Source organism: Gasterosteus aculeatus, chromosome 16 (genome assembly GCF_964276395.1).
Source record: "Gasterosteus aculeatus chromosome 16, fGasAcu3.hap1.1, whole genome shotgun sequence".
NCBI classification, from domain to species: Eukaryota; Metazoa; Chordata; class Actinopteri; order Perciformes; family Gasterosteidae; genus Gasterosteus; species Gasterosteus aculeatus.
The window spans coordinates 15,701,023-15,717,065 of NC_135704.1; the positions used below are offsets into that span (position 1 = coordinate 15,701,023).

General features: G+C 47.2%; 1 protein-coding gene across 6 annotated transcripts in view; it reads left to right on the forward strand.

Annotated features, from left to right (window-relative positions):
- The window catches only part of LOC120834297 (partitioning defective 3 homolog B-like), a 133,561-nt gene that overhangs the window by 22,197 nt on the left and 95,321 nt on the right, over positions 1-16,043 (forward strand). For 4 of the 6 annotated variants that reach the window (XM_078091236.1, XM_078091234.1, XM_078091235.1 and 1 more), the window contains exons 3-4: positions 6,821-6,974; positions 11,441-11,535. In XM_078091236.1, coding sequence (XP_077947362.1) covers positions 6,821-6,974; positions 11,441-11,535 — 249 coding nt within the window. Of the gene's footprint in view, positions 1-6,370; positions 6,667-6,820; positions 6,975-11,440; positions 11,536-16,043 lie in introns of those variants that run through there. The other 2 variants (XM_078091238.1, XM_078091239.1) reach the window with 1 other exon arrangement.

The window sequence follows — 16,043 nt, forward strand, 5'->3', positions numbered from 1 at the left end:
CAAGGCTTTGGAGCTACAAGACAAATTCATGGGCAAAAAATACATATTTTCCGGTAACTTCACCAGTCTCTCCTGATAAATGATACACCCACTAGGTGTGATGCCATCGGTTCTTGTTGATTCTTGTGCGTCACCGTGCGTGTGCTGAATTGATCGAGGTTCTGGACCCTCAGCTGAAAGTTATCGCTGCGAGACGTTGAGCCCGAGATCATCAGCATCAAAACACTCCGTGTGTGTACGAGTGTGAAACTGGGTCTGCATGTATGTGAGAGAGAACATGGCGTGTGTGTGGGTGTGTGTGTGTGTGTGTAGTCTAATCAGTCACATCTGACAGACAGCAAATCCTACTTGAAAAGCCACTCAGACACCCATTGTTATGTGGAGAGCCAATTGAATGAGATAAGATGCTGGAAAGAAAGGAGCGGAGGAAAGGCTGGATAAACGAGGGAGGTACAGGGGGGGGGGGCGAGGGCCGTGGACGAGACCTCGCCGCTGGTTTGTATAGCGACTACTTTCCAAAGGCCGAGCACGGCGCTGGAACGCCGGTGAATCATTAACACGTTAGAGCAACTACGTGCGGCTTTGATCCGCGTTCACTTCCTCCCTCCCGGTGGGCGAATCCCGCTCCGTCTCCTCTGGTCAGCGGGCCCCCCCCCCCCCCACTCCATCTGTGCCCCTGTGTGTCTCCATAATGCCGATCCATATGGCCGAGTGGGGTCTCCTCGCGGCCTCGTGCCGCTCGCACACTTCTCCTCACGCACAGAGGAAGCACGTTCTGCATCACTGAGGAAGCTGAAGTTCACTGCGGACGGGGGGGGGGGGGGGTTCTGCTCCACGGAGTTCCTGCTTTCTCTCACGCAACGATACGTCTGTGTAACATGTTGTGCGTGTCTCTCTCTCTCTCCCTCTCCTTCAATCTTAGGGCCTTGTTTTTTAAATGTCACAGTATTTCTGTCCCCTTCGTCTCTTTTTACGTCCCGTCTGTCTCGTCAGGCTTTTTCTCAGGCTCCACTGAGAGGTGGGGTGACTGCGGATCAATGGAGGGTCAGCGCACATGCACACGCCAACACACACACATGCACACTTCAAACCGCTGAGCAAGTACATTTCACTCATCCATATTCTCCTTTCTGGAGATAACGCCATTCTGGTTATGGATCACCATGGCGATGGATCGATTGCAGCGGGGAGGTCACAGTCAGAGAGCTGTGTGTGTGTGTGTGTGAACATTTTGTGTGTGTAATTATATATATATATATATATATATATATTATATAACCGTATGTGAATGCTTAAACAGGGTATTTGTATCCCTTTGTGAGAAGTGTATTTTCTTACCCGTGCATTGATTTGTTGTTGTTGATGTTTGACTCCAGAGATCACGAGAGCCGAAAACTAGAAAGGTGGAGAAAGGAAAAGATGAAAAGGCAACAGAATAAGGAATAAGGAGCACGGAGAGAACGGGTGTATCACATTCACGTGTTAATCGATGAGCTCTTTTGTTGCTTAGTGGGTGTTTCCAATCGAGCGGAGTGCTGGAACATGATGATTGACATCTGATTTGTGTGCAGCCGCTACGACTCAGGGGGGGACATGGGGACAGCCGGCGGAGGAGAGCCGGGGAGGAGGTCACAGGAGGCAAAGCCAAGGGGAAACAATGGGGAGCTGAGAGAGGAAGCACACCGAGGAGAGGAGGTAACCAGGGGAGAGGAAGCCAAAGAGGGGAGACAAAGTGACGCCGGAGGGAGAAAAGCGGGAAGATTTGCTGATGAAAGACGAAAAAGGCCAACATGTACACCGCCTCGGGGGTCATTCAAATTCTCTTTGTGATCCGCACAATTAACTATTTTCATCGGCGACACACAGAAATGAGCAGAGCTTTTTGTAAAGTTACTTCTCACGCTAGCTTGGTCCTCTCCGCCTGGTGACCTGATCGGGACGGATTAGCACACCTGCGACTCTTTAACTGAGCTGCATCAAAAAGCCTTTTTTATTATTTCCAAAAGTGGACGGATGGCGTTTAGAACACGTAAAAACATGAACCACGAGGCCTCGATCCATCGGCTCGTCTTCCTTTGAGCTCAGACGCACACAGGTACACACAAAGAAGGAAAATAACGGAGTCAGTGACTTGGTCTTCTTGTTTCTCTTCTCCTCACAGGCAGTAAACACTTCTTTTGTCTAGACAGAAAGACATGCTTTACACAATAACACACTGAGGGGGCGGGGAGAAATGTAGCTTCTGTAGTGTTGAGCTAGGTGGTGCTGTCAGTCTACCCACTCTCAGTGTGTGCGTGTGTGTGTGTGTGTGCACCTGTGTGTTTGTGCGCCTGCGTGTGTCACTCAGAGAGCAGGTAAAGTAACATCGGACTCAGAGCTTTGTGAATTTGAAGCTGCAGGACATGTTCTATTCTGAATAGTTTCATAATTAATCTTTTATATTTTTATAATCGTGCTTCATTAAGAACGTTCCTTCTTAATGGAGAAGCGACAGCGAGTTATTAGTGCGCCATCTCGCCTCCTCTCGGTCCTGGAATGTACCGCACTCAAAACCATTCGAGCCAGCAGCAACCAGCCCGTGATCATAAAAAAAACATGAAAGACTGCATGACTCTGCGTAGAACTACACACACATACACACGGCCCACATGTGATGGACAGGTGTGGCCACCTCCGCTTTGGTGATGGACTGCTCGTTGCTGAAGAAAATGCTGACTTCAGAAGGTGCCAAAGTAACAACATGCACTTGAACATCATAGATGTATTTATGGTAAGTGGACATGAGTGGAAATCAAAGCTCAGTGCTGCACAGAGAGCTGGAGAATATTTACAGATTGTTTTGTGTGTGTGTGTGTGTGTGTGTGTGTGTGTCCATTCGCTGTGTGCTCATGCATTTTGCTGATTGTAGCATTTTATCGATCCACTCCAAAGCAATCAATCGGGTCCTAATCGACCCGATTATAAAGGGTATGATGTGAAAAGGGATGCGTGTGTGTGTGTGTGTGTGTGCGCGCGCGCACGTATCGATGCCATGTTGGCCACTTAAATCCTGAACTGCGATTAATCCACCCATTCAAATATTGTGTGCTCTTTCAATTTTAATAAAAGGAAAGGAACCAACGCTGCATTTCTCCGTCTCCCCCCCCGCTCTCACTCACACATCCATTCACTCACGTGTGCACACGCACACAAACGCACACTTTGAGATGCTGAGCAGTGCACATGCCACTGTGTATAATGGTGTATATCATTTGAATTTCCTTCTGCCCCCATAAAATCAATGGCACAATTATGGCTGTTGGCGAGCTGCTCATGTTTAACGTTTTTGAGCCGTAGTCAATTAATGTTGATTACCTGAACTCCAAAATATCACCGTAGGCATTTCTTTGGTCGGCGCATTGGCATCTACACGGATACCGATATTATGTCCTTTTCATCACTCACAAACTATGGCGGCGTGGACAGCCAGCTTGATTGACATCTCATCGACACAATCGAGTTTCATGAGTTTAGCTCCGCCCACCGGCAGCCTGATTAGATGTCCATTCAGCCTGACTAATTGAAAACAGCTGTGATGGAGGCTCGCTTTCTCTTTTGGTCGCATGTGTTTTAGTGCAGCAAAGCTTCATCTGATGTCATTCTACACAAAGTTCCCAATACACAGAAAATTGTCTATTGGGAACTTTATTGGGAAGTGTGAAATTTGATTACAAATACTACCATAACCTGTAATTACAGAGTTATTCCGATGGGGGAATCGTTCATGATCACTACACAAAATAAATTGTATGTGTTGTGTCACACAGTCTTTTTTTCGCAGCATGTCCCCTCATGGGTGTAATAAGGCTGTCACAATTTTCCTGAATTCACAGTAATTATGGATTTTAAATGTAGCCTCCAGTTCTGTTGTTACCCTGAAAACCTCCTCCACTAAAGACGCACAGCGGCCATTTCCTCTGGCTCTCTCACTCTTTAACAAGCTCCCGGCGACGCTCCTGGGGAAGAACGCGTCCCCGACGTGTCGGGCCGGACCTGTTTCATTTGGACTTGTTGACTCAAGCCTTTCGACCGAGCCAAGCTCTCAAGTCAGCTAGTCCCAACAAGCGCACACACGCCAGATGACCTTCCTACGGGTTGTCCGTGGGTTCCATTGTCGTGAGCTCTGGAAGGGAATAGAATGTGTGGGTCAAAGGTCAATGTCCCCGTGAATTAATAAAGCTCATTTTTGGCCAATGGATCAATTAGTCGCACGCTAGTTCTGACAACTTCACACAAATGTCCAAAAGGATAAGATGATGCAGTGCAACATTTTGAACAGGCGTAGGCCTCATCAGGTGACCGAGGCGCACTATTGGGCCATGAGTTGGAGTGCCGCGAGTGCGGACATCTTAACCCCGAATATACCGCTTAAGTGTCCTTAAGCCAGGGGCTCTTATTACCCGTTTCTCTTTTGTCTTTGACTTGAATGGATAATGAGCCCAAATAAAGACGGAATGAAGCCTCGTTCCTCGCTCTGAGGCATTGCAGGCAGATGGAGGAAGGCACTTTTCACACCAGGTTGTCAGCGACGCGATCAAAGTGAAACATGTGTTTTGACAGCCGAGATGGTAAAAAAAAAAAAAGGAAATCTGAAGTTTAGCAGCATCTCCATCTGTGAGTGTTGATGGTATTGACGAGAAGGTTAAATGCCACATATGATATTAATACATATGGAATCCGGAATCGTCTCCTCGGCTTCCTGTGCAGCGCTCGTCCTGAGGGGGGAAAAGGGTTGTAGTGCAAGGGGGACAGAGACGGAGTAACTTCTCATTTTGCTGAAAGTGGACACATCATTGCAGTCCCACTTGACACGGTGACGCTCTCAGACAATCTCAAGCTTCAGGTTTGCTTTCTTGCTCTTACTCTCTGACATTCTTTCTTTCTTCTTCTTTTACAGCAGAGCACATCTGTCAGCCCCCCTCATTATCGTCATTATTACAATTCTGCCTCTTCTCCTGTCCGTCACTTTTTCCATGTCCATTTCTCTGCCTTTTTTTTGCCTTCTGCTCTGCCGTCTCCCCCCCCTCTCTCTCTCTCCCCCTCACACTCAGGGTACCTGGATGCAGGGTGTCATTTTGTGTGGCAGGTCTTTGAGTCTCCCGTCAAAGAGCACAGAGGCAAAGTCCTGATCTCTCGTCTGTCTCTCCTTTCTTTTCAACTCTGCTTTTTAAGAGACTCTGCAAGACTACGCTGGATTTGTCTGACCATTTTTCTTGCTGTCATTCTTTCAGATGTTGTTTTTTTTAAGAATCTCTGCCACCTGTCTGTGTGTAGTACCTTCTCCAGCAGACACATTTACTGAAACTCAGTAAGAGCTTAAGGAATTTTTTCTTGTTCAATTTGTGCATTTCTACACCCAAGTGGCTCTGCAGAAAGGTTATAGAGACTATATAAGTGGTCAGCAAATTAAAAGTGCTGTGCTTGTGCACGTGTAATCGCTGAGGTAGAAGAGGAGGAGGAAGAAGCAAAGGAGATGGCAGGTGATGAGAGGGGAAGAGAAGGCGTGTGTTGGATGGATAAGGGGAGCGGGACGACTTGAATGTGTGAGAGACCCATTGGGCTGAACACTTGGTGAGACATGGATGAGGGTGAGGGAGGGGGATAAGAAAGGTGTGATATTGTATAACTTTATATTATTCTGCTCTCTCCTTCTGGTGAGGTCATGCTGGAAATAAAGAGCCCGTAGCCGGTGTCCGATCTCACTCGGAAGTGCACACGCAGAAAGAACCCCTTATATGCCTGTTTTCTGAAGTGACAGAAACGCGGTACAAGCCGCGGCAGATCAAGGAGGAGAGAATAAGTGCCTCGGCTCTCGGTTCCACCTCAACGGGTGCTACAGGGCCCGCGGGTGCTTTAAGTGACACGAGGATCTTGACTCGGAGCGAGAGAGGGATGGAGAGGCAGCAAGAGCCAGACGTTCTCTGGTTCTGCTGCTTCCCTAATTTATCAAAAGCCCAATGAAGGTAAAAATATGCTTTGATCATCAGGTCGGGCTCGGAAAAGAAAGATGCTGTCGCTGGACTTCTGCGTACTACACCTGCCTAGCAAGCTTTTAGTCTGAAAAGTTGGCATCGCTTTCCCTTTTAGAATTACATTTTCATAATGTGGCATCGTTGTTTTTTTTGCTTTCTTGTGCCAGCCAGAAAACGCCTGTGTGTGTGTGTGTGTGTGTACTAGTATGCACACTTTCACGTCGCTCATGTCTGTATGAGTGAGAAACCGTTTTCCACACTATCGGGTTCCGATGCAGCAGGAAGCCTCTGGCACACACACACAGGTCTATTCAGGTTTTTGACGTGGAGGCCCCTAGAACGCCGTGTTGACAAGCGGTGTGCCGCGTTAGGCTAAACGCAGACTCAGTGCAATACTCAATAGACCGGGATTCTACTACATAACGCAGTTTGAGCTAGCAGGGTGTCACACACACACACACACACACACACCCACACACACACACACACACACACACACACACACACACACACACACACACACACACACACACAGACATGTAAATGCAGAGCGGGGAGACGCGCATGGAGGCAGTTGTCACACAGAAGACACACGCTCACTGTTGCAGGCATGCTGGGTTCCTTGGACGTGCTCTATAGCGTCCTCATCCACAAGGTAACACAGATTTAGTGTGTTCAAGGAAAAACACACAAGTTATTTTCAGTGCCCTCAATTTGTTTTAGTATTGGTTTCATATTGGATGAAACGGATAGAAGGATGACAACAAATAACCAGCTTGAGATTTTGTCTTTTCTTTTTCTTCTTTTAGCTGATGGCTGTGTATGAGGAGCAGGAAGCCCAGCAGAGGGGCGTGGCCAACACGAGGTCCGCCCCCAGCCCCGACCTGCACCAATCGGAGCTCTCTGTCTTCCAGCCGGCCGCAGAGGGAGAGATCGAAGTCAATTCCTCCGTCCTCAAGTCCAGTGAGTCGCTGTTGATTCATTTTCCTTTGTTTTGGTAGAGAGACTGAATCTTTTCATTTCGACACGTTTAAAGAGTTTGACCATTTAGAGCTGGATTTGAAGATTACAGTGGTTGACATTTAGCTCTTTTAGTACTTAATGTTCATTCGCAGAAGATTCTTATAATTAAGCAAGTAAAATTATGATGAAAATGTTCTTTATTCATCCCGGCCACAGTACTGTGCTCAAAGATTGAATGTTCTTGCTCTTTCTCCCGAACAATGGAGAGCAATTACCTTGACATTAGTTAGGCTTTTGTCATCACATCACACTTTTCTTGCTCATGTTATGAGCCCTCTGCCTCTGAGCGGCCAAATACTCAAAGTATTTCCAGTACTTCTCCTAAGGTTGAATTGGCTGGTACTCTGTCATGAAGAGAACATTGTAGCTACTCGTACAGCGTAAAAACGCTCTTCTTAATATTGTTCTTATTTCCTCCCACGCTGATATGAGGAATATCCGTGCCACAAATCCCTGCTCTGCTTCTGAGAAATGCGTTTCAAAGGTTCACTGACACGAGGTCCTAATGCTTTTTCAAAGAGCTCCTCTCACTTGACAAAGAACACAAAAGATCCTCCCTTCATGAGTGTAAACTTCTTCAGGTCGGTGCACAGACGGGTCGATCTCACCACTGATGTCGAACAGGAAGCATGAGACCGGCCGAGGAGGTAGACTGCGAGGCATCGTCGGTGACGGGTGGGGGTCAAGTCCCGCGGCGCCAGTTCGGAGGGATGGGTGGGGGGGGGGGGCTGAAAATGAACAGTCTGTAAATGGAAACATAAAGGAAAGGAAGACACGTTAATGGGGTAATGGCTTAGTGGGCACTGTACATTCGTATTAGTACTCTGTGCCAGACGATGGCAATGACGTTAACTTTGAATTACAGTGCAGACAAAGGTCAGGACGTTACGGGCACGTTCTGCAGGACGGGTGATTACAGCGAGACGAGGACAGCTGACGTGCTGTCAGCGCCGTCTCGTGAGATGCAGACCACGGTGGGGATGAAAGCGACAAGACAGGAAGCGGATGTGTAATGTCAGGGGGCGGGACCGGCGCTGATGTCTGCTTACTGTAACGAGGGACAGACCCATCGGAATGACCTTTCTCTCCCGGTTCCTCTTTGTCTCCCTTCCTTTGTCCCTCTCCGTCTTACGTCCGGCCCAGTGCTCCTCCGGCGGGGTGCCGGGGAGTGCGAGACGGCTCGCCGCTGTCAGCTGATCGCTCGGTTACGAATCGCAGACTCTGGATCGGCTTCGTCGTACCATCCATCAAGATGAGCACTTGACATTTCAAAATAATCTGTCAAGGTTGCTTTCAAAATGGCATTAATAGGCCCAACGAAGTGTGATGAAGCTCATCCATCTATTCTGAGCGGGATACCGGCGAGTTTCTTTACTTTCCCGCCCTTGTTGTTGTCGACGATGCTATTTAAACGTCCTCCCGTCGTGTTGAAGGACGTAATGCGGTCTGCTGAGCTCAAGGACTCCCTCACCAAATCCAAAAAAAAAAACAGCGTAATTTCGCACAGCAGATTAGTCCTGTGTTCCAACCCTCTTCTTGTAATAGATCTAATTTCACATATCACTTCTATTACAGCGAAAGTCATGTATCTCGCATCGATACTGCCAGCTTTGACATAATTGACATTTTGGCTGGTGTGACCTTCCTGAATGAAGGCGGCCCGGCGCTGTATGATCCAGACACTGTTAAGGCAGGAAGTTTAGTCTGTTCCAGCGCGGCTGCCTGTCAGCAGAGATTACTCGTAATGTGTGACTGTCGCGGTAGATTAGAGGCCACGCAGCTCTGGAGACTATCACTGTCAGTGTGAGAAGGTCACGCTCGGGCCTCTATCACTGTCTTACGTTGCGCCTCCGACTCCAAACCACTTGTTTCTCTCCCGCGCCGTCCCTTTTCCCCCTCATGTCTCCTGCTCACTGCTCCGTCTTCTCCGTCTCCTTTTCTCTCTCTTTCTCTCTCGGTGTTGACTACTAGCTCACATGACGTTTCCCACTCGAGTCCCAGGAGGACGCCTACGGACTCGGTAGCATCGGTGTAGCAGCGCTCCTTCAAACCGAAGCATCGGAGGGCTCAAGTGATACATGATCAGCATTAGAGTGGAAAGACGAGGCCGTTGATTAAAGGCCTTCGTCGAGTGGCGCACTCAACCGGGACTCGTGCGGCCGCCGTAATTGTTTTCCTGGCTTGAATCTGGAGAGAAATGTCAAGTGTCCCGACGCTCCACATCATGTACACGAGTTGGGCCGCATCCCAGTAAGAAACGCACAGGTATGACTAGTCAAGTGAATTATGGGATGAATTCCACTTAGCTGCTCGGTTTTCAAGGTCCATCGATTGTTCACGCTGTCAGAGCTTTGACTTGATGTGATTTGAAGGAGGCCATTGTTCCTTTTACAACAATGGTCCTGCCTGTTGCCTCGACTCCTCCCTCCTCGTGTCTCCTCCTCGCCTCGTCTGCCTTGAGGACATAAGGAGAGGAGACGGAAGGAGTTGAGGATGTTCTAACTGGGAAATGCGAAAAGCCTCCAGGCCTTTATAGTATTATTATAGTATGCAGTGTGTGTGTGTACTGTGTGATCTACTGACTGCATTCGGCCAATCCTGTAGAACACCATTGATCCTGGAATGCCGATCGGCATGTTGACACAACCGAGCCACTGTTTGACCCCAGATGGTGGTTGTAAATAATGTTAATGTGCCGTGGGATACAGACGGCACGTCCCCTCACTCAGTGGAACATTTCTACCACATTATTCCTGGTTTCACGTCTTGTCAGGTCTACTCTGATGAAGATGAGGTTTCACAGCAAAGCGTTATAAAAGCATTCATTATGCTTATTAAAAGCAATTATATTTAATGACGGCTTCTTTCAGTTTAATCTCTATTTTCAATGCACTTCGTGCATCTTGTCGCCGCGCATCACTGATTATCTTTTCTTCTGTTAGTCCCCTTATTGTTTTTTTTCCTTTTCCCTCGACTATGTCTTCTTTTAGTGTCCTTTGTGCACCGATCATGTGTCCGTGTTGCACGTCTTTAAAAAGGTGAATTGATTACTGCTCTGATGTAATCCATACCCCCCCCCGGCCAGTCTTAAGAGCACCAAGGGCCCCTTTTGTGAGGATCAATACACGACCCTACAAATATAATTTGGCCTGTGTTCTGAGTAGTCTACTCATCTAAAGGTCCCCTCCACCCTCAGCACCACCTCTCTCATCAGTGGAACTATAGAGGCTACCATGAGCGTGTTCCTAATGTATATATCGATTGATGGGCCAATGAAGGGGGCTGGTAGATTTGTGGACGGAGCCGTACGGCGCACACATCACAATAACACCTAATAAAGTTATTTATTTGGATGGCTTCCATCGGTGTTGACTTTTCTCCCCATTTGCTTCTTCCTCGAGCTCCGGCAGAAGCAACGGCGTGGTGTGCGTCCTTCATCGGCGTCTGTGCGATGATGATTTCACGCAGTGGGACGAGGAGATGCGGAGAGAGGAGAGGCCATCGGATGTTACTTAATGTGCGCGTGGAGATCTGGAAATCAGACGCTCGTTGGCCATTTGTGTGTTCGCCGAAGGGATGTTAAATGAATCGTCCATCAACTCCTCACAGAGCCGACGCACAGCTCCAAAATCCACACTCGGGAACGCGCTTGCGATCACACTCGGACTCGGGCCGATGTCACGGGCACAGTTGCTACGGCGCAGCGGAGATTCATTTTGTCAACCTGAGAACATAAAAACCTTCGTCTCTCTCCTCTCTCTTTCTTCCCCCTTCATGGTGCTCTGTGACGCGTGAAGAAAACCGCTCACCGGCTCCTCTCTGTAGTGTGGCATGACGAGCTCCGGGTCTGTATCTTGTCATCGGAAAGATTATTATTAGACTTGAATTTAGCTGAACTATGACTCAAATCAAAATAGCTCAAGCTTCTTATTTTTTTAAAGCATTCGCGTGGATCCGGGACACTGGCTGTTTATCCTGCAGCAGTGGGTCTGCAGACTGTTCTGCAGCATTCCCAGTGACTCTCAGTCACGGCGTGTCAACCTGGCCCGCCGTGTGACGGAACACAGGGATATCGTTGGTCGCTGGTTGTTTTCCTCTGGCTGGAGCTGCCGCTCAGTTCATATTTGGTGGTGTCGTCGACGGCCTCGTGCTCATGCCTTGTATAAACAAAGACAGAAGAAGTGCCGTGGAACTTCTTCTGTAAACACCGGCAGTGGATCTCCAGTGCACACAGACCTACTTTATAAACACACACATCTCTGCAAGAAGGTGAAACTAATCTGTTCGGTACCCCCCCCCCCCCAAAAAAAAATCTTTGAGAGCAGGCCTCATTAGATGAAAAGAAACTTCAAAGCTACCTGCACCTATCAGATGCGCCTGTGTCCTTGTGTTGTTTTTATCTACAGACACCCCGCTGTTAGTGAGGAGCAGCAGCGACTCGGCCCTCAGCCCCCAGCCGAAAGAGGCCGGACCCCCCCTCGCTGAGGAGGCCGTCGGGACGGTAAGAGCCTGAGCCACGGAGGCTTCGCAAGTTCATACTTTTTACTTCTTTTGTTCCTCTCGAAGCCGCATGGCCTCGGTTTATGATGATCTCCCCGAGAGGGGGATTCTTGTGGGCCCTTTCTTTCTTGGGACCCCGTCCGGTGTTTGAGGCGCCGACTTGGGGCCGAATGAACAGAAGAATGGACACATTGCAATGAACCGTTCCCATTCTCCCCAGAGAAGACTTTCCCCAACAACAAGAGACTCAGCTGGTTGCTAGGCAGCGCGAAATCGGCAGACGTCATGTCATGTTTGTTTAGTAATGTATTAGTTTTACTTTCTGTGTAATGTTTATGCTTCTTTCATCAAGTCTTTCCTTTTCTTAAAGGCTCACAAGCTTTTATATGAGATATTGATTGAGCATTATGGGTTCTGGTGAACACTACTGTGCTATTGTAATCTAATAGGCAGATCGCCATGAAAACTGCTCGGCACATCAATACTCCCGAGGGGGTAAACACTTTGATTTGAATGACCCCATGACCTTTTCCTCTCGGAGGTTTCCCAGTGACGCTGAGAGCGTAGCGCGCTGGTGATACAGCCTTTCCTTCTTGATATTTACTAATGATAAAAGTATTTTTATGTACTGAGACAAAAATAAAAGAGGCCGCCCGACGTTTACTAAAGGTCATTTAAGAAAGGTCTTAAATTCTCATTTTTTGCCAGGCCATGTTCTTTACCGAGGAAAGCCGAGATTATTCACTGTACATCAATTGTACAGATTGGAATAGCTCCGGACACCAGGCCATGTATTTGCTTGTGGCTTGGCTTTACTCTTTTTCTATTACAGCCCATACACCCTTTACATAAAGTGTAAATACATGAATTTGATGATTAAATCAGATATAAGCACAAGTACTGATGAGCAGGTACAAAGTGACTTCTCCTGACATGTGGCGGCAGTGCGTTTCTGTGAGTTGATACATGTGTAAAAAGGTCGGGGGTGAGCGGTGCCTGTGGCGTCCTCGTGCTCCGTCCGATGTGGACATGCTTTGTCACGTCACGCCCCCCTAACAAAGACGGATGACTCTCTCTTCATCCTTCCTCCCTCTCTTCTTCAGACGGGTGGAGGCCACACATTTTCTCGTCACCTCTCCCCCTTATGCACGTCTCCTTTTCTTCTTCTTTCGACTTTTCACATCTTGGCCCAAAAATGACCCACATCAGTATTTCGGGTCCAGCTTCTAAACTTCAAAATCCCAACCAGGTGGCCTGATGTTTAACCTTTGACCCATGTTGTCCATTTTCTCTTTGCTGAAGGCAAGTCATCGTGAACTGGAGAAGCAGTTGCTTCTCTTCATGTCTGATCTGATTCTGCCCTTTGCCATCACATCCCTCCATGTGTGTTGGAGCGGCGTATCAGATGATCATCTGTCTGCTCTGTGAGAACAAAAACGGAGTCTTGCACACTGACTCACATTGCATACGCCGTGGTGTTGTTGTGATATCTTTAGTTTCTTTTCCCTGTGGCCGGTTGGACTCGACAAATCCCTCAAGTTCAGCGGTTAAAGGGACTCCTCGCCTGATTGGACTCTTGAGCCGTTCTCCCACGGGACTTCTCGCCGGACAAACATCCCTCTTTGACACCCCGTTAGAATAACCCGTTTGCAAGGTTCAGTCCTTCTGGGGGATGGGATTGGTTCTCGGAGGTGGCCCAGTCTTAACCTGAGGCTGAACACGTGGGCGCCGTAGATAAGGCTGTTTATGGGGAAGGACAGAGAGGGGGAGTCCACCGGGTATTGATGGCTCTCTATTATTCAGCCTAACCACAACAACACCGGCAAGCGAGACGCAGTTCAGCAGGAACGAAGCCTGGAGGCACTCGTCACCGATGAATAACTATTTAGTTGTGTTCAGCGGAGGAATGTAGTTCGGGCCGGGGTTGGCCCACCTTTCCATTCCTTACATCTTTGCTCTGGTTTCTCCGCACGCCATCAATCCCGCGGCTGTCAATATGAAATATTGAGCGGGGGGTCAATTACACAGGAGGGCCGTGTGCATCTGGGTGCTTTCTATGCCGGTGTGCCTGCATGATGTATGTGAGCTGGGGACTCTCTTCATCACGCTTCATGCTGGTTCCTCACGTTCCCCGTCTCAGTTTACACACAGCGTCACAGCTGTGGCTCTATGACACCATCGGCCTCTTTTAGCAAGCTGCTGGTCGCCATGTCCTGCAATGTGTCCGACATTTAGATCGTTTAAATAATCTATTTTTTTCTGACAAATGATGGCTTTTCTTTAGTAAGTAGCCATTATTCTGTGTCAGGACTCATGTTGTTCCAACAACCGGCTCGCTGCGTGTTTCTCTTTTTACATTTCCCGCAGAAATTCGCTGTCACGTTGATAGTTGCATCGAGTGACTGTACAATATAAAGCGTGACATCACTTTATTAACACGTAGTTTGATTTAAGAAAAGAAAACAGGGTGTCCCCCGTGTTCCTCCTCAGTGTTGAAGTGGTAAATGGTGCCTGGCTTCTCTCCTCTTCCTCACATGTTGCCGTCTCTATTGGGTCTCCGTCCCGGCGCCTCACTCTTTCGCTCCCTCACAGGACGTCTCCTGCCGACCAGCCTGCTTCGGATGGAGCTAATGGCTCCGGGTAATTGTTCAAATTGTCACTTGGCCTTTCGGCGAGAGCGATGAGGGGAAGAAAGTACTCTCCTTGCAGTAATTCTCCGTCTTTCTTCTCTCTCCGTCCCCTCTCCCACCCTCTGTCCTCCGTGCTTTATTTCATCTCAATCCGGCCAGATTTACTGGTGCAGCTCTTTCGTTCTAAATGCCAGGCACAAATGAGTACAGTGCGCCGCGGAATCGCTGCGGCTTCCCCTCTTTTCTTTCCACGCACACGCACAGACACACAACACGCCGGGCTGAGGGTTACCACTTCTTAATCAGGCTGGGAGTATTTGCTCCCGCGCAGAATGCTACAGGGACTAATAAGACAGCGGGGCACTCATTTATGGTGCTACACCTGGGTGTGTTTGCACATGCATGTTGGTCAGTGGAGCGTGTATGTAAGCGTGGTTTTTATGTCGGTGCTTTCCCCATGGCCCACAGTTTGTGTACATCTAGAGAAGGGAACTAATATTCATAGAGACGAACATTAAACAATGCTGGGGCCACAGCGCAGTTTACACTAACGGTTCCTCATTAGAACAGAAAGACAAAAAATGCAAAGCTTCAACATGACATTATGCCACATTGCGTCAGTTACGCTTAAACTGACCAAGGATTACCTACATATCCGTTTTAGCCATTGTTGTTCTAAACCCATACAGTGATTTATTTCCAGATTTATTCAATTGTAAAATGAGACTTTTTAATGTGTGTCTCTCTGCTTATTCAAACACACATTCAGTCCATCCGTTACTTCCCCAAAGATATAATACCGTAGGTTTATCATTGTCACACACACACACACACACACACACACACACACACTTACACGCGTACCATATATACACGTAAGCACAAACCCCTCAGAATGCATTACATGAATTGATCATACTCGCAGGGAACACTTTGCCTGATTGGTTATTCAGTAATTAGCAATATCACTAATAGTTCCCTCATTTTATCCACTTTCAGGCAATTATTAGATTGGACCAAGAATACTAATAGCTTGCGGCCCGTTTAATATAAGCGTAGTTATTCAAGGTAGGATTATCCATCATTGAGTTAAAATGGAAATTCTGCTTCTCAGTTCTGCAGTTTTTTGGAAGGCTGCTAATGCTCTCGAGTATCGATTGAGCTGTCCAAGGTCGGCAGACTAATGTATTCATTGTTTTTCTATACATCTTTGTCATTTAATACATATATCTTTCAATAGGTCTTTCAATAGTTATTCCTATGCTTTTTTTTTTAATACTTCTTTTTTAAAGAAGTATCCTAAAGTATTTGTTGCACTTTACTTTCTGTAGCAGTATTATTAATGATCCATGTAGTGATCAAGTATATTATAGTGTTTGTAATATTAGGGAAAATAGCTTTATGTATTTGAGCCACTGTATTAGATATATTTACATTGGCCACATGTTGGCATGTGGTATTGTTAAATGTGTTTATATTGATAGTTAGTTGTTAGCTGTTAGTTTTAAACCTAGTATGATTCATTAAGTTACTTGGAGAAAGTCCTGAGATGCTGTTTCTCCAATCAAAAATAGTACAGATATCTCTAATCTATAATATCGCAAAGTTAGCATGAGTAATGAGACTCATTAATTTGTTCTCGTTCATTTACTTGTTCTAAATTACCCTTTGATAAGTAGCCTACATTGTTGGCCTTTTTAATTAATATATTGCTCTCCAGCTAGAGAGAGACTATTGCAGTTATTAAACGAGACATACAATTAAGCACCAAAGGCTTTCCAATTACCTTCTGAGTGGCTATTGTTGTGACAAAGGGGTTAGGATAATTAATGTTACCTGTCATCCTCTTAGTTATTAGGCTCACATGACAGCATCTGCA